General features: G+C 35.9%; 2 protein-coding genes across 2 annotated transcripts in view; one reads left to right on the top strand and one right to left on the bottom strand.

The window, feature by feature from the left end:
- Positions 1 to 1085: 1085 nt before the first annotated feature.
- Positions 1086 to 14599, bottom strand: NOL8 (nucleolar protein 8). Its single transcript, XM_088522904.1, has 16 exons — positions 14438 to 14599; positions 14232 to 14294; positions 13109 to 13187; positions 12644 to 12791; positions 11925 to 11993; positions 9713 to 11608; positions 9330 to 9446; positions 8086 to 8205; positions 7650 to 7749; positions 6627 to 6765; positions 5510 to 5593; positions 4541 to 4824; positions 3020 to 3146; positions 2514 to 2584; positions 1484 to 1566; positions 1086 to 1147 (listed from the first exon to the last, which is right to left on the bottom strand). Exons 1-16 carry the CDS (start codon positions 14574 to 14576, stop codon positions 1094 to 1096), a joined length of 3573 nt encoding a protein of 1190 aa, XP_088379030.1. The 5' UTR covers positions 14577 to 14599; the 3' UTR covers positions 1086 to 1093.
- A 1405-nt stretch (positions 14600 to 16004) lies between these two features.
- Positions 16005 to 20795, top strand: part of CENPP (centromere protein P) — a 114901-nt gene continuing 110110 nt past the window's right edge. The window contains exons 1-5 of the mRNA XM_010212285.2: positions 16005 to 16077; positions 16816 to 16970; positions 17454 to 17611; positions 17955 to 18043; positions 20428 to 20516. Of these exons, the coding sequence (XP_010210587.2) occupies positions 16834 to 16970; positions 17454 to 17611; positions 17955 to 18043; positions 20428 to 20516 (473 nt within the window). The 5' untranslated portion in view covers positions 16005 to 16077; positions 16816 to 16833. The remainder of the gene's footprint in view (positions 16078 to 16815; positions 16971 to 17453; positions 17612 to 17954; positions 18044 to 20427; positions 20517 to 20795) is intronic.

Consider the following 20795-nt stretch of genomic DNA (forward strand, 5'->3'; position numbering starts at 1 on the left):
TCTAGAGACGTTACTTGGTTCTACCTTACAAAAACAGGCATCCAGTGCTGTACCTGTGGTTATGCTGAGGCATCTGAAGGCATATCTGACAAGACTGCTGATTTCTGACTGCCTGAACTAGCTGTATTTCTTGGCCTGTAGTCTTCTTGGCCTGTAGTCTTCCGCAAAGAATGAATTCACACGGATCTTCACTTATTGCTCAATATGGCACAGAGGACTGAGCCTTTCTACATCCAAAAAGGATGGATAATCTTCCATTGCTCCTTACCTTCTGCCAGTCCAGGAAGAGAAGGAATTTACATCAAAAACTGTCTCGAGGAAGATCATGCAGAAGCTTTATCACATTTCAGCACATATACAGCCAAGAAGCCAATACTTTCATAATACTATGTATTCCCTGATACTGCCATGACCCTCTGCAGCACATGTGCTGTATGGATAAAAAAAATATGACCTTATATGTAAAAGTAGTATGCAACAACAAGCACGCAACATCCACATTTGTTCTTAATATTTATTAATGATATACTGTATTAAAAAAGTGGAGAATTCAATTCTATGAAGAAATATAAATCTAACTTATGGAATAAGCCTTTCTAATATTTACATTATTTTCAAAAAATTCTGGTAAACTTTTAATGTAGGAAAAAAAGCATTCTGAATATTTGCAAAAGAATTTTGGACAGGATCCTTATTGCATTGAACCAAATAGAGGTTACATCATCTTACATGTGCAGGTGCCTGCCCTGCTCTCTATCAACCCCATGCAGCACTGGGGCCTGAAAACACAGCAAGGTATTCCAGTATTCTTCATTACATGATCAAATCCTCAAGAAGTTTGCAAAGGAGCAAGTCACATTTTAACAATGTGTTTATACATGCGCACACGCACAAAAAACAGTAAACTAGTTACAACTGTCAAATTGACATAATCATTTAGTATGTTGCTTCTTAAAAACACAGTTTAACAACCCTTTCCAATATTGTTCTCACCCGCTCTTTTAATGACTAGAATTTTGAAAGAGGTTTTTTTTCCCCACACTTTCTTGAAAGAAGAAACAAAGAATATTCCTGACAGGAACATAAGGAAGACTTATTGTTTTGCTCTCACTTTCCTTCTTGCATCCTTATGTTTCTTCCGGCATTCCTGAAAATATTTAAATTTCAAAACAATATTATGAGAAATATATAAATTATGTCTGTTTTTTAAATACATTTCTTTCATATGGTAATTGCTCCTGTGCACTATGAAGGCTTGATAACTTACCTGACTGGACATCATAACATGATGTTATATTCACTACTGTATTAAGAATTTGGATAAATCCCTGGTAGTAACAAAGCTTCAAGCCTTTCTATAGCTCCTTGATTCATTCTTAATGAAAACTAAATAAGTTCTGCTCCCATCCTGATGCCGACCTTTTTTTTTTTTTTTTTCCCCCTCCAGCTGCAGTTATCAAGTAACAAAAATTAAAATACTCACCTCAAGCAATAATCTACGTCTATCTTCCCAGGTTTCTTTTTCTTCGTTGAGGTTTACTGATCTACAGAATAATTTAGGGCCCTCTGCACAAAACAAAAAACAATTTAATATGGTTTGGCAATATGCTGTCCTGTATAAACCTCATGAACAAAACTCTAACAGCAGAGTCAAAAGGCATGCCTTTTCTGCATATCACTCTTTCACCCCTACAATATGGCTCAATCAGAAACAGGATTATACGCTGGCATACTAAGGAAAAAGGAAAGAAATGCCAGTTTTTCTTAATATGCTGAAATATAAATTGTAGTGAAGCAGCCTCTGTCCATTAAGAACTCAGGAGCATGATTTTACAGATCTCCCAAGAAAATTTGTGCCTGCTCTGAATTCAGAGCTCTAGACTTTATTGAGCTCTGTAAATCAGACATTTAGACTGAAAGATTACAGTACAGGAACTGTATTAGCTACACGGTAGCTTTTACATATACATTGACTCACTCATTGAATTTTTAACTTGTCTCAGGAAACAAGCATTATTTATACGATAAATAACTAACAAGATAGCCTTATCAAAAGCAAATATATATTTAAACTATAAACACCATATCTACATAATCATCCCACCCCAATAACTTACGATCAAAAACTATACAGGCATATGGGTTCTGGAGAACCTATTCAAACCTCTTAAGACCAGAAGTATAGAAAAAATGAAGATCATATATATGCCTGAAAGCATCCAAAATGTCTGAAATAGCTCACCAAATGATTTTTGTAAGCCTAAAAAAAAAAAATCCACAAGCTACCTATTAAAGAACGATCTAGAGGGGAAAACAGCTTTATATTTATTATACCAGGAAGGTACATAAATTCTGTTGAGATATGCTGCTACAATTCATACTATAGGTAACGATAGAAATGGAATTTTATTTTAAGACCTCATCTATGCTTCAAGCAGAAAACATCATAACTTGGCATTTAGTTACCCTAATTAAATTTCAGTAGAGAGAGGAAGAAAAAGAAAGTGTAATACCTCTTAATCGTTCATCATCTTTGGAGAAAAAGAAGAGTCTGGCACTTCCTGCTGGTGGTAAAGATAAAAACCTAGGAAAAAATATACCATCAATTTGTATTCATACAAAGTTAAAATGCTTCAGAGAAACAGAATGCATAAGAACAACATTACTCTATTAACCAAAAGTAGCCTTCTAATAATAAATACAATAAAAGGAAGCCTAAAGTATATTTGGCTTTTGGCCAAAACAACTACCTAATTACATTATCATGCATTCAGCTGGAAACTCAATGTCCATATTCAACTTCAAACCAGGTGTGGTAGAAGGATTTTTGACCAGTATGTTCTGCATAGCAAGGATTAGCTTCCTAATAAAAGGACTTATATTATTCAGAGATGTAGAATAATCATTTAATCTTTCCATGTGATGAGTTTCCTTGTATTTCCATGGGAGTGCTGCCATTAAAACCTCCACAGTCTCAAACTGCTGCCATGTAGCAGACAATAAATACAACTAAACTTACACCTCTTTGTCCTCTTCATTTTTGGATGCCTCTGGCTCTTCGTCATCCTCAGAGCTGCTGTCTTGGAAACGTGGATCTTCTTGCCATGCAACTTTTACAGGTTTTATGGTTTCAAGGATGTAGGGCTCTGCAGTAATACCATCAGAAAAAGACATTACTCCCCTATCTGAAAATAAAAACTGCTACCTAAGAATGAAATATCTAACTTAGAAGGGGGACAAATTTAAACTGGACAGAAGCCTTCCATCCAATATTTTCCTATGATCATTTGGACATAGGTATAAATTTAGTTGACCTTCTCATGTGCTACATACAAATTCTTCAAACCCACAACTATCATCATCACAGCTTGGGGCAGCGGGGGAGGAATAGTAGTGAATCCTTTTAAAGCTCACTGTTGGCATCCAGGGTTCTGACCAGGTCACTGCAACCTAACAAGTCATTGACAACTGACTTGGGATAACGGCAGGTATTCATATTTGTAGCTTGCAGAAGATAGAATATAAGCTTTCTTCCACTGTGAACTATCTTAATAATGAGCTCACAAACTAAACTCACGATTGCTTAGCCTAATCCTTCCTCCTTGGCGTGTCCAGCCAAGGTATATTCTTTCTCTCTCTGACAATACAAAGTAGTTGCCAACCCCAACAGTAAATGAAGTATGAAAATCAAATACTTTAAAGACAACAATTAGAATATTCTGCTTTCGAAAAAAAACAAACAAACAAGCATTTGCAGGGGGAAAATACAAAGTTGAAGTCATCAAAAAGAAAAAAAAAAAACACACCCACAGCTGTGCTGCAAAAAAATGGCAACAACAACAACTCTTGTTGGTTAAAACCTTACTTAGTGAACTTTGGACTACGCCTCCACTTAGATGTTTTCTATACCAAACTCCATATTGCAGTATCGAGAAGATACTCATCTTTTTCTGAAGCCATCAGAAATTAGCTCTTTTTATTTGTTAGCTTCGCACATAAGTAGTAATATAGCAATTGAGAAGATGTTACAGGATTTGACAACTTGGTTTGCTTCATAACATTTTGTTAGGTGAGGATACTTTTTGTTACCTAGACCCAATAATCATGTCCTTCAGTTATAAACATAAAATTAAGTACATACTAAAATGTTTAGGATCTTGTGCTCTGCTCTAAGATCTTCTTTTGCTCATAATCTTACCTTAATTAGCATATACCGTATTTATAAATCTTGTTTTTTTGTGTGTAAATCGTGGTTTGCCTTTGATTTGAGAGCTTTAATGTACGTCAACATGTTTTCGCACGACCATTCAAGAAAATTAGAATTTTTCTGAAACCATTGCCCTTGCAAAATTATTGGAATGGAAATACAATTAACTGATTTAAACTACTAAGGCCTTTGCAAGTATAAGAGGAGATCATAATGACATTGCTTAAGCACTGAGTTTAGCCTATAAAAATTGATGGGTGCTGAACTTGAAACATTTTATATAACTCTACAGTGATTGACAAACTTATCAGTAAAAATTACACTATTAAGTACCTTCTTTTACGGCTGACTCCTCTGTGTCACTAAAGAAGGAAAATGTGAAATCACTAGACTCCTGAGTTACGTTACTGCCAACATTAATTCCCAAAGTCTGATGCTCAAGTGAAGTGGATTCCTCTGCATCATCTTTGTCCCAGGGTATTTCTTCACTTTTTTTTGCTTCACTCTTTGAAGATCCAAACAACTCCTTTAAGTCCACAGAAATATCATAGTACGTTTCCTTAGACACTTCAGGTAGCTTCTCACTCTCTTCCCTCTTCTTCTTCCTTTTAGCTTTACTGAAATCAAGCAGTTTAAGGTTAATGGCACAGCAAACATTCTTGAAAGAAAGGCCCCCTTTCCGTTAATACTGTTGTTTTATTGCCTTTCTGCTTAACGACGCATTTAAAGATTAAAGTGGCAATATTTATATTATTGCCTTTCTAAATCAATGAACAATTTCACTTCGCAATTTTTTCTTCCTTCCCTGTTTTGCCTTTTGTTTTGCTTTCCTAGTCATTGCAGGTTCAGGATATTCCAAAGTTCAAAGCACCATATAACTGCCTTTGCAGTTAGGCTTTTCCCCCATCTCTTTTTCCCTCATGCAAGTTACCCACTCTTTGAGGGTGAGAAGGGGAAAGACTCTCATATATAATTCTATCAAAGGGCAGCAACAATTCTGATCCACGATTAACAGTGTGCTGTACTTCAGTGATGACACCATCTTCGAATGTGAAAAAGGAGGACACAAAGTCAGCATTCAGAGGGCTGAGTGAACAGAAAAAGGTAACGCCACTTGGTGCCTTTAGCCATCACATTTTTCACTTCTCTATTTTAGCAATAATAATTGAGAAAAGGAGCAATTTGTATAGGTGTTTGCATAGTTTCAGATTCAGTCCCACTTTTTTAAATTCAGCTTTTCAGAGAGGGGAAGGGAGGGCAGAAGTGGGAAATCACAGTCATAATACTAAGATACAATACTACCTCTCTTTTTCTGTAGCATTTGGCTTCCTTTCAAAAACTGCATGGTCCTGTCGTGTCGGATCATAGCGAAGGGCATTAATATCTCTAGGGGAAAGAAATGAAACAAAAAAGCATGAGACACTCTGAAATCCCACATCAAAATTATCCTAAGCATTTATAGTCAGACTGACATTCATGTTCACCAATGTGAACTGGTACTTCTTTACCAAAGAGTCTTGGATAAAATCAAAATCTAATAGGTACTTTAAAAGTATTGTTTAGTCCGAGTCTTTGCCAAGAACAGTTATAAACAAAATTCCTTTAGTCAGAATGTCATACTATATAAAACATAAACCTCAAGTTACATATGTTATAAAATAAAGTGAGTTTACATGTGCATCTGTTTATCACAGAATGGTTGAAGTTGGAAAGGACCTTTAGAGATCACCTTGTCCAACCACCATATGCAACTCTTAAAACATTGAGACTTTCAGCTATAATACTTTAAGGTTTAGACTGACCCTAATACTAATGTAGCAAAGCCCATGTTGTATTTTGCAAAGCAAATAGAACTATTTAATGTTGAATGGATAAATTAACTATTCCTAATTGCATCTACACTGTATCCTTTATTTGGATTTTACAGAACACTATCTCATAAAATCTCCTGAATTATCTCTAGGGCACCACACACAATTTTCACCTCTGCTTATTTTCATCTGCAAGGCGCAGAAAACCACCACCTTGTTAACTTCTATGGAAGTTGGAGTCTAGCTTACTGACCTATGGGTCAATTTAAGTGCTTTTTGTTGAGCTATTCTAAATGGTCTCTGCAGAGAGCAGAAATCTCTCTCACATATGCAAAGACTTACTAAAATACTAATTCTCATAATCAACAACCTAATTATACAAAAAAAGCTCCAGGGGCCATCTAATTACCTCTTCCCTAGAATAATGAATACAGTAGCATAATGTACTGGGACAGTGAAGTTGATAAATTGAATGAGAGGCTAACTTCAGGTGCATGTGACAGAAAAATGCTTTTTCAACAACTGACTAAAGAGAAATTTCAGTTGCATAACACTGATAAAAAAATTAAGTCTTCTTAAAATTCCTTCTGACAATGCATGATTCCTACTTGAATTTCTTAGCATTTGTGGCCGTTTTAGTTGGCTTAGAATGTTCTAGGTTGATATTCAAGAGGTTTCCCAGTATTTGCAGATTTTTTTTCTTCTCTGCAGCCAGCTCTTCTTCCTCTGCCTCCAGTATCTTTGTCTCTGCAAAGAAAAAGATAGTATTTACTTTTTTTTTTTTTTCTCCATCATGACCTAATTAAGCATGTAATATTTGATACATAACATCACCACAATAGTAGGTGATGTGGCTTGGCAGGTTTCCTCTAAAGCAATGAGAGGGTTTCTTCCCTGACGTTCAGGATCTAATCTTTGATTAGAAGCATCAAGAACATTTACTTCACATGAAAATCAGTTAAAAAGCTTGTTCACTCCTCACATCACTAACTCTGTAACCTCTCTGCCACCAAGAATGCTGTACAGAAACACGCTTAAGATCACATTGAACAGTAAAGGGAGTAATAAAACTGGGAAAAAGTTGGGCTTGAGAAAAAAAAATTGAGCCTTGAAAAATAGGTTAACAATTTTGGTTTTGGTAGGAAAAAAAATAAAGAAGAAAATGAGCCTTCTTTGCCTTTTTCAGCTTTTCTGCCTTTTGCCATTTTAGGGTATCGTTCCTCCCTAGGGTTGCTGAAACTTAAGTAGACTCCAGGATAATTACAAAACATATAATTGAAGTGAAAGAAATCAAAAACTATTTTTAAGTCATCATTTATCCTGTGAAAAACATGAATAAATACATTCTAGTATCCTAAAAATATCACCTATCCTATATTAAAAAAAAAATCAAACATTGATTTATCAAGCAAATAATGCCTCCATCATCTATTACTTTTGCAACATACAGATTTAAGAAAACACAACTACCACTATATAATAAGCATAGCCACTATAGGGTTGGGCTATTTATTTTTTCTCTCTTTTGAACTACCAGAAAAGCAAGGAGTTCATGAGCTATTTCAAATACCCAAAACTAAGGCTCTACATCACCACTACTGTGATTAACCAGGAAAAAAGACCAGGCTTACCTCCTTCTCCTCCTCCTTCTTCTTCACTGTCACTTTCAATGAATCGAGCATCCAAACGAAATCTTTCATCTGTGCCAAATCGTGATTGCAAATGCAAGAGCTAAAGATGATTAAATAGAATAAGTTGCTGGAGAATTACTGTAATGATTGCAACATGCTAACAACTTTTAGGTCTCATTGCCTTCCCCAGAAGTTTCCCTGTATTTAAAAATGACAACATCAGAGAATCCTTTCATCCCCCTCCCTGCCATAGTATTTTCTCCACAGGAAACAGTATGGCCACTGTTTCCTTCTATTTAAACAAGGAATTTTGTTTTAAGCTTGTCAAAATTTTCATATCCAGCAAGTATGTAAACCTACATGATGTTATATACATAAGATGTGGCATTACAGAGATTCAGGAGAACTGTAAATCACATTAAACAGGTTCACTCACTTTTTCACCGGCTTTGCCTTCAAACTGAGGTTTAATTTTGAATCTCGATTCATCATCTGTACCATCTTGCTCATCCTCACTGCTTTCAAATAGTTTTCCAGAAGTCTTGGGAGCATATTCCTTTTGGTTAAAACACAGAAGTTATGGAAAAGCAGCCATTCTTTTAATTTGAAAAACAGCAATGATCAATTTTCTTAATCAGTTTTCTAATTTATCTGAAAAAAACACATTTCTTCCACAACAACCTCATTTCTATTGATCTGTGCTTCACATCTTACTCTGCGTATCTACCTTGTACAATTTATATAATAATTTAAATAATAATAAAAAAGACAAAAGCAAAACAAACATGGTAAAGCTATAGAATAAACCGAAAGGAAAACAAAAGATGTGATGATACAACAAGCTTTATTTTTTTTTTGGGGGAGGGGGGGGGGGGGCGGGGCGGGGGGGAAGCACTTAATTGTGCTTCAGGTATGGTGGTAAAATCCTGAGGAGTCCGGTAAATCATATCTTGATTTGTTAAGGCCTAGAGAGAAAATTCCACACAACTTCTATAGATGCTAACATCATAAAGATATGACACTAACGCATATTCTTTGTCTAGTAGCAGATAACATGGATTATCTACAATAAATCTTAATTTAACACTTTCTTAATTCACATCACGAGCACAATGCACAGATGCAGCAAAAGAACATTCCGTGAATATACAGGCAAAACTTGAATATTACCAAATTACCAAGCCAGTAACAAACCCAACTACTGTTAGGATTGCACAGATATTTAGTTATTGCACAAACAATTTAGCAGCAGATTAGTTTGTGCATGTGCAAATGTTAAAGGTTTTCAATTATTCACTGTTGAAAACAGCACAGGGTAGTAGTAGTGTAACAACCTGGATTCTCTTAAATCTATGGGTGTCTCTATACTACTGAAGTCAGATCTTTCCTTCTTCCTTTAACCAGAACGACTGGAATACAAAATTAATTACGTGCAAGTCCTATAAAGCAAATGCACTTTCCTTTTTAAAGTTAATATATCATGAAATTAGATAACAGTTTTCTACAAATGCTAAGTTCTCCAGCTCTATTAAATGCAGTCATGAGAACACATTTTTAGCTTAAAAAAGGTCAAATATTTAGCATTTACTTTTTTTCTGTCATGCTACTATGAAGAGTATTCTTCAGAATAAAAATCATATACACATAGAAATGCCTTTAAAAATACTGTGCTATACTTACTCTTTCAAGGGTATATCCCGAAGTTGCATCTTTCTCAGACATCTCAGTTATTTCAGATTCACTTTCAACATCTGAATCAAAAATGATGTGTTTTTTCACACTTGCTGGCTTGCTATCCTAATAAGAATAAAACTGGAAAGTTAAACATATTAAATACTAGTCACAAAGATGCAAGTAAAAGACTGTCACAGCACTGATGCCTGCGGCAAATCTAAAGACACCCCAGGAATCAAGTATGCTGCAGTTTGCATATACTCTAAAATGGTAAATGGCAATGTCATCAGAAATTCCAAAACATAACTCTTAAATCTAAATATATGACTATGTTTTCTTAATCTTCTGTTCAGAGAAAACCAAAAACAAACAAAGTAAAAAGTAATTACCAGATTTGAGAGAGCTCCTTGTATGAGCTTTTTCTGTAATTGTCTCTCTTTTTGCCTCTCTTCCAGAGCCGCAAGTCTCCTCTGGTTATCCTGCAATTGTTTCTTACTTGTATCGGGTTCTTTGGAAGCAGTAACATGACAGCAAAGCTCCTTACTTTCCGAAACACTTATCTTCCCATTTTCATTGCCTACATCTCTTTTCAGTTTTTTTGACTGCAATCTTGGACCCTTCAACTGTCCTTTAAGATGTTCCTGAGACACGGGAGCATTATTGTCCATGTTACTGCTCTCATCCTCACTTTCATCGACACTAGGAACAGTATCTCCCCATTCTGCCTTTCCGTCTTCTTGCTGAGAATTCACATATTTGCTCTTTTCTTCCAAGGGTGGCCTGCAAATAGGCTGTTTACTGTTACATGCCAAGACGGCAGCATCTGACAGTTCCTCGAGTTGGCCACCATGCACATTGTGCCTCTTCTCAGCACTGACTCCAAGTGAGCGCAATGGAGTGTTCTTTGATGCAGATGACTCTTCCGCAGACCGAGAAAAACAAGATTCAAAATCTAAGTTTCCCAAAGACGACTTCTTCAAACCCAAGCTGTCCTTAGTTAGCTCTTTTTCACAAAGGGATGCCATTCCTCTGAAGGGTTGATACTTCAAACTTGGATTATTTTGTTCCTTGGCACTTTCTTCCTCAGCATTTTCCTCCCCCTCTAAAAGGGCAGCAACTATATCATCTGGACAGATACATTTTTTAAGTGCAGGGAGAATTTTAGAATGTTTTCTGTTATATGTGACAGTGCCCTTAGCATTTTCTTCAACACTGCACTCACTAGAACTCTGTGTATTATCTGCACCCTCCACTGAAGTATCGGCATTTTCAGCAGCTAATGCTTTTAAGTCATCTAGAGTGAGCTCTAAACGGTAGCAGTTTTGCATCATAGACTCATATACAGAACTTGTATCAGATTCCAATTCTTCAGACTCTGAATAAGAATTTTCAGAGGCACGTGTCTTATTTGTACTGTTAACTGTGATACTTTGGGAAGCAGGAATTTTAGATTTTCTTTTTTTCCCTTCTCTTCTAATCTTTTCTTCTTTTAAATTATGTGTTTTCAGTGAAGAATCATTTACCAAATCATATTTTTTATTACTTAATATTTCTTGATCATTATTTTTTCTCAGCTGTACTTGTTTACAATCCTCTAAAATTGTGGTTTTCCTACTACTTAGCTCAGGAGATCTACTCACAGCAATAATTTCATCTGTATCTGCTGAATCATAACCATTGTCACATTCCATAGACTCTTGCTCTCTACTACTTCCTTTGTGGAGTTTCTTCATGGTATCTGTATTGTGTAAAGACCAGTGAGTATTGTATTTTAGCTTAAAGTCATCTCCAACAATTTCCAAGAGGTCACTTTCAGTCTCAACACTTTTTTCAGCTTTCTGTCTCTCCATCTCTTTCTTTATCACTGCTCTGATTTCCTCTTCAGAATCAGAGTTACCATCAAAAACATTCATACTTTTCTGATATATATCTCTATGAACACTGCTTTTACCTAATGGTAAATCTCTTCCTGATGTTTTACTGATTGATGGAAATAATTTACACAACTCATTGGATTTGGTTGATCTTTGTGATGAGCTTATGTTTAACTGTGACGGGCACCCAGAAGGGAGACCTATTGTGCCATTTAGATCCTCACTGCCCAGTTGTCTCAGTTTTTTGGGTAACTTGGGTGTTACAGGAAACTCTCCCTGTCGCTTTTTGCTTATACTGTCATCTCCCCCTTCCAAATGCCAAGTGAGTTCAGATACAGGAACTACATGTGTTAAGTCTTGCTCCAGCTTTCTAAGGTTATGGCAGTATTTTGATGGATCATATTTCACGATGTTGGTCTAGGTTAAGGAATAAAAACATCGTTCTTTCACCAAGCAGACCTCCAGTCTTTACAGATAGCCTAAGTGAAAGTGTATTTTTTTTGCATTATGACCCTAAATCTTTAACTAGTGACAGGCAACCTGAAAAAAATCTTTCAAATCACACAAATTCAGTGCATGACTTGTTCCAGGACTCAGTAAATTAAATACAACATTAGAGTTAATAACAGGAAAACTTAAAAAAAAAAATAATAAAAAGCCTTTTTTCCTTATATGTAGAAAGAAAGAAGGGAACTGTATCTATGCTCTAGGAATAAGAAAAGGATATTTTATTTTTTTGTTGACTCTTAAGACGAAGAACAGGTAAGACTCTGCCAAATTTACCAACAACCCAATTCTGAAAGAAAAATAAAAACAATTAGAGATTAAAAAAAAGGAATGGGGAGCATATAGTGAAAAATAAGTTACAATACAGTGAAAAATAAGTCACAATAAGCAGAAAAGTAATCCTGGAATAAAATGAAGTAAATATTCTTTGATAACAGGAACACTAATAAAGAATAGTCTGCAACTAGCTATTCTTTATTAAGTTATATATTTTTCTACTGTATGATTTAGCCAGATTCCTTTAAAAAAAAAAAAAAACTTATTCTGCAACTTGCAAACAATGAAAATAAACACCATTTCTGTGCTTCATAAACACAACTTTTAATATAAAGTTCCTAGCTTATGAATTAATAGTAGCAACTGCATATATCGTATCACCATTCTTTCGCCCTGTCCCCTTCTCCACCAAAGCCCAAATTACCTATCAACCTTCCAAAAGTGTTTTGTGCTCAGGAAATAACTTTAATTGTTGTAATTAACATCTTTTTACTTGCCTAAACTCCAATGGCAGTTTCACTCAAAGTCTTATTTCTGCAAGGGTATCTTGACTAACCAGACAAACGTATTAGACCCTGACAGCCCAGCAGCCACAAGCGGTAAGCTTGTACCCGATACTGCTTTTGTTTTGTTTCAGTTCTGTGCGCAGCTACCTCACCATACCTTATGACCCGGCACCTCTGTACCTGGTACTGCTTTCATGTGAAAATCTACAATTCCAGCCTCTTTCAGCGATTCTACTAGGTTTCTTTTGTCATCTCTTTGCAGTTTTTCCTTCTGCATCTTTGCTTCCTCTCTCTCCACAGCAAGTCTATCAAAGAGCACATCATATGTGATAAGTTTCATCTGTGCAAGCAGCAGTGACTCTTTCCCACACACCAGTAACTGTTCACTTAACAAGAGCAGATCAATTATAATAAAAATTAGACTAATTCCTTCACAAAACAGTGATGAAAAACATGATGCAACACCTAATCTGCACTGTGGTCCACCAGTATCATTAAAAAAATGGAAAAAAAAAATGAGAGTACAGCCTATGAAGAAAGTCCAGCCAAAGTGCTACAAACAAGAAGCAAAAAATGTAAACGTTAGTAACAATAAACAGACACATTTGGTTCTTGATTATACCTGTGTAAAAAACTTTCTTTGGCCAACTCGATCTGCAGCGTCCCCCCCTTCCATTTTGTTTTATTTAAAGTTGACACGCCTGTAAGACCAGAAGACTGAAAATTAGCATTTATATGTTAAAAAACACAAAAACACACACATATTCATGTTGGACTAAACTAAATCTTTATGATGGTTTGAAATTACTTTAATATGATCTCACAACTGAATATTCACAAGCCTGCAGATAAAAGGTCAAACATCTTAACCTAAAGAAGCTAGGTTGAATGAAAAAGAGAAAGAAAAAAAAACTTGCAAAAGCATAATTCAAGTTTGCATGCTTTAGTTCAAATAGCAATCTGAAAATTCATATATATGGGCTCAGATGTTTCTACAGTAAGACATGTTCTTCTCTACTTAAATTCTTGTATGCTTAAATAAAGGAATATATTAGCAGATCGGAGAATCAGAAGGAAACTTATTATACTAAGAACTTAAGGAAGTTAAGTATCATGGTGTTGTGCATTTAGTCACTCTGAAACGGCCTTCTTTTTCCTCATGGCTTTCTAAATACTAAATACTACCAATTCCTGCCTTAGGGTAGAGGTATCGCTACCTGACTTTTTGCTGCTGCAGATTATAAAACTCTGTGTATAATCCTGCAAGTAACTTTGCAATCCCACTATATTTGAATCTGTAAAATTTCTTTACCATACGCAAAGCACACTTTATATAAACTCTCTTTCTGCGGGTCCTTTCGTATAAAATATTATTAGTAACTCGATATGCTTTTTAATGTTTTTAAATGCATTATAGATCTGGTTAAACTATTTCAAGCATAAGTCTTACCACTTTTCATAAAAGCAGCAAGCCAGCTCCACGTCCTCCAATTAACTGTTTCGTAAACCACCTGCTCCAATCGCAAAGCAGCTTTTTAATTTACTTAAATCTTCTTACAAGTATTCTAAGTAAACTTTCATAAAAATTAGAGCTAAAGCAAGTGAAATTTATAGGATTGCAGAATGAAACTGCTAATTTCTACCTTGACTATATCCTGACCCGACAAAAAGAAACATACATTATCAGTGATATAATTTGACTCAGGAATATAAGTTACTAAAGAAACCATAAAAAATATACTTACATTTTCTAAAATCTGTTTCAGAAATGCTGACAGTGATATAAGCAAAAGTTTTTGTAGGATTCCCTGCTCAAAACAAACATTCAGTTAACTTCTGTGTAATTTCAATGCATTATTTAAAACTGCAATATAAACATTCCTGAAAATAAAGTGTCTCTGAAGCAAAAATTCCACTTCACACAACAGACCAAAAAAAGCAAAGCCGTTACCCTGTTCATCTCTCCTAGTAATAATTTCTGTATCTAAAACATGTCCAAATATGCCAAATCTCTCTTGCAGTTCAGCCTTAGAAATCGTATGGCCAAGTCCTCCAACATACAAACGTTTTAAAACTTGTTTCTTCTCCATTTCAAAGTGTCAAGCTGTTACATCTGTAATTATGCTGTTTTTCTGTTAAAAAAAAAAAATCACTATTACTCACTCCACAGTGGTTAACACAATCATAGCATCAAATTATGGGACAAATAATTTTATAAGAATGTCCTCCCCACAAAAAAAAAAAAAAAAAAAAAAAAAAAGAGAGAAAGCTGCTCTCCTGCTTTACACTAGATATCATGCTTTGCTCCAATAGTAGTATTAGTAAATAGAAAATTGTTACGATTAACTAGGGATTAACGTGCATTTAGTTTAAGACATAAGGCTGCGTGCATGGCAGAATATTTAAATGGCTTTTTCTTCACTTCACTTTATTGCAATATTTAAATGGCCAGAAGGTTGCAAGAATGTTATTTCTATCCAATAATATCGGGCTCCAGTGATTATTAATTTTAATTTGAGCAATGAACAAGTGCTACATGTTACACCAGAAAACTAAACACAGAAGAGTTACCAGGTATAAAACTTCAATTAAGTTCCATGTGTGGAAGTTGTATTCTTCCCTTCATAAAACTACTTAATCCAAACCAACTAGGCTTCCCTAAGCATGGGTAAAAGGGCACCCAAACAAAAGACAGACATCTGTAAACCTAAAACATGAGATATGAAAATGTACAATAATTATGAGAGGGGAAGGAAAAAAAAAAAAAAAAGCACCTGCCTTTAAATCATACTACATACACAAAACAGCAGAACCTATAGACCAGTATATTCTGACCACAATCTTTAGGGAACAACTTTAAATAAAACATAAATTATCAGAAAAAAAAACCCCTACCACTTACACTTAATATAATCTTTCTATCATCATTAAAGGAATGACAGTGTTTAAAAGCCCGAATACTTAAAAATTCTTCCAACCAGAAGGCCTTCTTAAGACGAAAGTCGTCTAAGGCACGCATTATCTGAAAGGCCTCTCTTCCTCAGGGAAGCAGGAGCCGTCTGAGGCTTCCCCGGGATCTTCACGGAAGCCCGCGCGCCCCCAACGGCCGCCCACCCCCTCCAACGGGCCTCCCTCCTACTGCCTGGCAGCAAAGGAACGAGGCCACGGAGCCGCCAACGCGTCACCCCCGCTCAGAAAGCGCCGCGATACCCCCTCACCGCCTCCATGTGCGCTCCGCGCGGTGCATCCCCCTCTTCTGTCCTCCTAGCGCACTCTCGAAGAAGAAGGTTCCGCCCCCGCGGCCCGGCCTCTCTCTCCGGCTCCTGTTGCAGCCGGTCAAGTGTAGCAGGAGCACATGTCTTGGTCCGAACCAAGAAGGCAGAAATGTAGGGGGAGCTCCTGCAAGAGAAAAAAAAAAGGCGACCTAACCACTACAATAGCTTGGAAATATACTCGCTTTCAGGCCGCTTCAAGCAGCGCTGCTGCCCAGCGAGGACCGGGGCATCCATCCCTCTATGGCAGGAGCGGTGGTAGCGCCCGGGTGCTGGGCGCGCAGTTCGAAGGCGCCGCTCTGCAGAGCGCGGCTCTGAGGTGGCCCGGGGGAAGGGGAGGGAAAGGAGCGCGGCCGCTAGGGAGGCGGTGTCGAAACGCGAGCGCTACCGTGAGTGGGAGAGTGGGGGGGGGAGAGGGCGCGCGACCGTTAGTGGGGGAGCAGCGGAGAGGGGGCGCGACCGTTAGTGGGGGAGTCGGGGGAGAGAAGGGGCGCGACCGTTAGTGGGGGAGCGGGGCGGGGGGAGAGGGGGCGCGACCGTTAGTGGGAGGGGGCGCGAGCGCGCCGTTGGGGCAGTCCTTGCCTGTGGCGCCCGTTTGAAATTTGAAGTAATACTCCTGATTGCAGTTAAATTTTTCTGCAGTATATTCTCAGGTAAAGAAATCCAGGGGGACGCATCAAACATTGCCTTCTAGCCTAATCTTGATTTTAGTTTGGTGATAGTTCCTGAGCTGTGTGTACAAATTCTGGAGGATTTTAGCTGTTGAGGATTGAGATTTATACGTTCATTTAATCCTTGATAGTAAATGGAATCTTGTGATTCTTTTCATAGAACTGCTGCATTTGCCTAAGCCCCCTGGAATATTTAACAACTCTTCCTATCAATTTTTTAGTTTTCAAAAGGTATAAAATGTGTGCAAACTGGCTTATTTTAAGTAGAGGAGGGAGAGAAAAAAATTATATTATTATCTGTGTGTTCTTTAATTGCTTGGATAAAAAATGTTTTTTAAAGTTGATTTTTTTAAACTTAACAAGTATAATACTTTTGTTTTATCTAGTAACAATAATCCTGAAAAATGGAGGAGAATATATATCAAGTTTATGAAGATGAAATTCGATCATTGGAAGAAGAAATTCAAATGTTGACTGAAAAGTATGAAGACATACAACAAGAATCCACATTTTATTCTGATGAGGAGATAGTTACGTCAATGTATGAGTCTTCTAATATCCTGGATTAATATTAATATTTCTTTTCAATGTTTCTTTTATTAGGTTAGGCTTCTGCTCCAACTTTGTGGCAGTTGGGTTTTTGCCTGTGTTATTTTGACAGTGCTTAATATAATGCAGAACTTATTTAAGAAAAAAATAATATATGCTAAAGGAATATAAATAATAAATAAATAGTTTACTTTTTTTCAGACACTCATAGCAGTCAGAACAGCTCAGCGATAATATCTTCATCCTTAAAAAGATGAAAAAAAAAAAGGCAGGGAAGGACTGGGGGGACTAGTAGTTTCACTAGCTCTAGACTAAGGAATTGTTTATTTGGAAGTGACTCTCTGAAAATCAATTTGGGTCTGAAAACATTCCAAACTCCTTTTACTTTAATGGTATTGTTGTACTGGTATGATAAAACATGCCCTTATAAGTGAGTCTTTTGCTGTTTTGATGTTGTTGTTGTTTTTGATTATAGCAAGTCATTCCAAAGAGAATTTCAGGGAGAGCTGAAGGAACATGAATCTCCATCAGACCTGAAAGCTCAACTTGAAAGCCTAGAAACAGACCTCTCATTTTTAATGAAGTTTACTGGTATTTGGTTTACAAGGCATTCCAAGAAAACTGTGGAAAAAAGTAAGTATTTTTCTACTTGGCAATGATGTTCTACCAAGCATTCTGTTATTAAACTTGTAGATGTATCTTGTAATTTAGCTTTCAGTATAAGCAGGAAAAAAAAGTACCAAGTAATTATCTCTCTTGATAAAATTTTCACATAAGTATAGTGCTTTGCATACTACTAAGCAAAAGAAAGTGAAAGGCTACCATGAAATTAGCCTTTTTTCTTAACATGTTCCACTTTGTTTCATGGTTTATAACTATTATATCTTTGTATTTATTGGTACTTTAACTGTGACTAATAGAAGAAATGCAATAATCAAGGATTAATCAAACATTTTGTTGCTTTCATTTGTAACAGCTGGAAGCAGAACAATACAGAAGCACAGGTTAGCAGGAAATTGCCACTCCCTGCCTTTTCAATTGGAATTTCAGCTTCTTGAAATAAAGGTAACGAGCAATGTATGTTTAAAATAACAAGCAAACTAACAAAAACCTCAAATGGATAACTGTTAATATTTGTTTCTTTAATTGAAATTAAAAAGTATTTATTCCACGTAAGGAATATTGTAAAGAAAATTTACTTCCTCCCTTTGGTCTTGAAGGAACTGAGAGGAAAAAAAAATAAACTATAGCATAGTAAACCTGAACAGCTGTTGTTTTGTTTGTTGATTTTTGATTTTTTTTTTGATTTGTTTAGCATCATGCTTGCTTGGTAAGTATGACTAACCATTATGTCACAGGGACAGTACAGAAGTTAACTAGTGATTGCAGACGTTTTGCGAAGAAAGGCTTTTAATCTGGCTTCTTGGTACAGAATCTAAAATGATGAACAGTGGAAAACAAGTACTCAAAATTATTATAATGTTTTTAACTTTCAACTCTTTGCAGCTCTAGTTTTAAATGCAGATTGCAAATGGCCAATGATTGGAATTAATACTATTTAAAACTGCATGACTATAGAAAGGTGTCCTTCCTAATCTTAAGAAAAGCTATTGTGAATTTAGATAATTAATATTTAGGAGGTCACATATGGACTACACAATTCCTGACTGCAAAAGCTCGGTTGAAGGAGGTTATTCTGCAGCCACTTAAGTCAAAGTGTGATTTGAGATTTGTGGTACTGGTGCTACGATTTTAGGATTTGCTTATATAAAACTGCATTTAACTTTGAGCCTGGAAGTAGCCTCAATCAGTCGTGAGACTTGCATTACTCTTTATCTGCCACTTACATGCTTCTGCAGAATGAGGACTGCACTATAATTTTTGTGTAAGGGAACAAAGATGAATAATTTGAAATTAAGTTTATTTAAAATATGTAAGTTTGTCCTCAAAGAATCATGTACCACTAGATGGCAGTACTTATCTACTTAATGTGTAAAACTGTAATACTTTGCTGTTGAAATAAACCATTTATTTCAAATATAACCCCTCCTGCCCCCACAAGCAGATAAACCAAAAATTTCAGTGGAAACTTAAATGATTTGAATAGAGTTATAAAAAACAACCTGTTGTTTTTAGTTTTGGCATAGTGAGAGACTAGCATACATTTTGTATTCCAGAGTTAACTATTGTTTGGCAGCAAATGTTTGGCAGCAATTGTCTTTGGGTATTAGGAGAGGGCACAATCAATTAGCTTGATAATCTGACCAAACAAGTCTATTGAGAAAGTAGTCACTCAAATAATAGTTGCTTTCTTTTCATAAGCTTTTCTTTTATTTTTACTTGACCCCATAGTCTATATGCTAGAATTCATCTATAGGGGACCCTCTTTTTCTAACTGCTAGCAGCTGCTTCACAACTCCTGCATCTCTTGCTCTGGATTTAAATGACTTTTCCTGATGTTGCTTACTCAATCCACTTTATTCTGTAGTGTCTTGGCTCGCTTTTTCCATCTTTATTGATGGCAATGTTAGCAGTGCTGCTGTCCAACCAGTACCATGGATTGCTGTGGTGCACTTGGTATTGAGCCCAGCTTGTCCATTAAGCTTTTTCCCTGTGTGTTGCTCCTCGTGTTTGCTCATAGTGACTAGGCATAGGAAAACAAATATGACATCTCCAATAGAAAGTAAAACATTTGCTGTGGCCTTCAAGCTGTGGTTTTAAAAATTTTCATTCACTTTTGGATGACGTAAGTGGTTTGTTGTGTTCAAAAATGTGTAATAAAAATAATTGAGTTATTTTGTGGTTTCATTTCTACTATTTGAACACCCTTTTTTTTTATAGCTTCTTAGGTATTTTACTTTGGAAATATTTTAACTTTGTATTGTCCTGCAGGTACTTATTGTTCATGGCTATTACTGTAAAAAAATATTACTGTAAAATATAACTGTAAAAAAAAAAAGAATTTGACATAAAACTGGAGATTGTGAAATAAAAGAAGTGAAATGAAAGAAGTCTTTTTTTTTTTTTTAAACTTAGGACAATGTTTTTCTGCTTTTTGGAGGAAACATTATTATATTTGACTTTTCTGCTTTAAATGGCACCTAGGGGTTGTATTGGAAAATGAGAAGCAACTTTGATTAAAGAAGTAAAAGCTACGTGGAAGGAAGTAGATGATCTTCATGTGTATAAGTTTTCCTTTCAATTGGTGTATTATCTGGTGTAGAGTAGTTCTAGCATTATTCCAGAGATCTCCTTCCCTGGATAATACAGATAGAACAGAATACTGTTAGAATGAAATAAAATGTTGAGATGAACTCTACTTCAAAGGATGTTATTTTAAGAGTTTTTTTTTTTCTTCAAATACCATCATTTGCCTATAATTTTATCTGCTTTTTTTTTTCTTTATTAAAGAAATTTCTTTGACATACATTGTTATTTCTCTAATCCAGAACAAAGAGAGTGTGTCCACTGTTATTACTGATCTCAACATTATAACGGAATCTGGGGAATATTCAGGTGTAAGCAAGTTTGTGTCCAGGTAAGTGCAGAGATTTAGTTGATCTGAGATTTTCTTGCTGTTGTTTGTTTTTTAAGAAAAGTTATTTCATAGGTTATCTGATACTAAAGACAATATTGAGCTTTTCATACCGAGTTGTTTGCTTTGCTTAGAGCTTGTAACATGTTACTATCTAAATGCTTCCTCTCCTTTGGGAGGGATGTTGAAACGAATGTAGTTTTTCAACCTTGAAGGGACTGTAATGCCTTTGTGTTAAACAAAAGCAAGGTTTTTGCTGTTTTGATGACAATGTATTCTAGT

The sequence above is a fragment of the Tinamus guttatus genome, unplaced genomic scaffold (assembly GCF_059628265.1).
Source record: "Tinamus guttatus ecotype Peru unplaced genomic scaffold, ASM5962826v1 Tinamus_guttatus_pri_ptg000169l, whole genome shotgun sequence".
NCBI lineage: Eukaryota > Metazoa > Chordata > Aves > Tinamiformes > Tinamidae > Tinamus > Tinamus guttatus.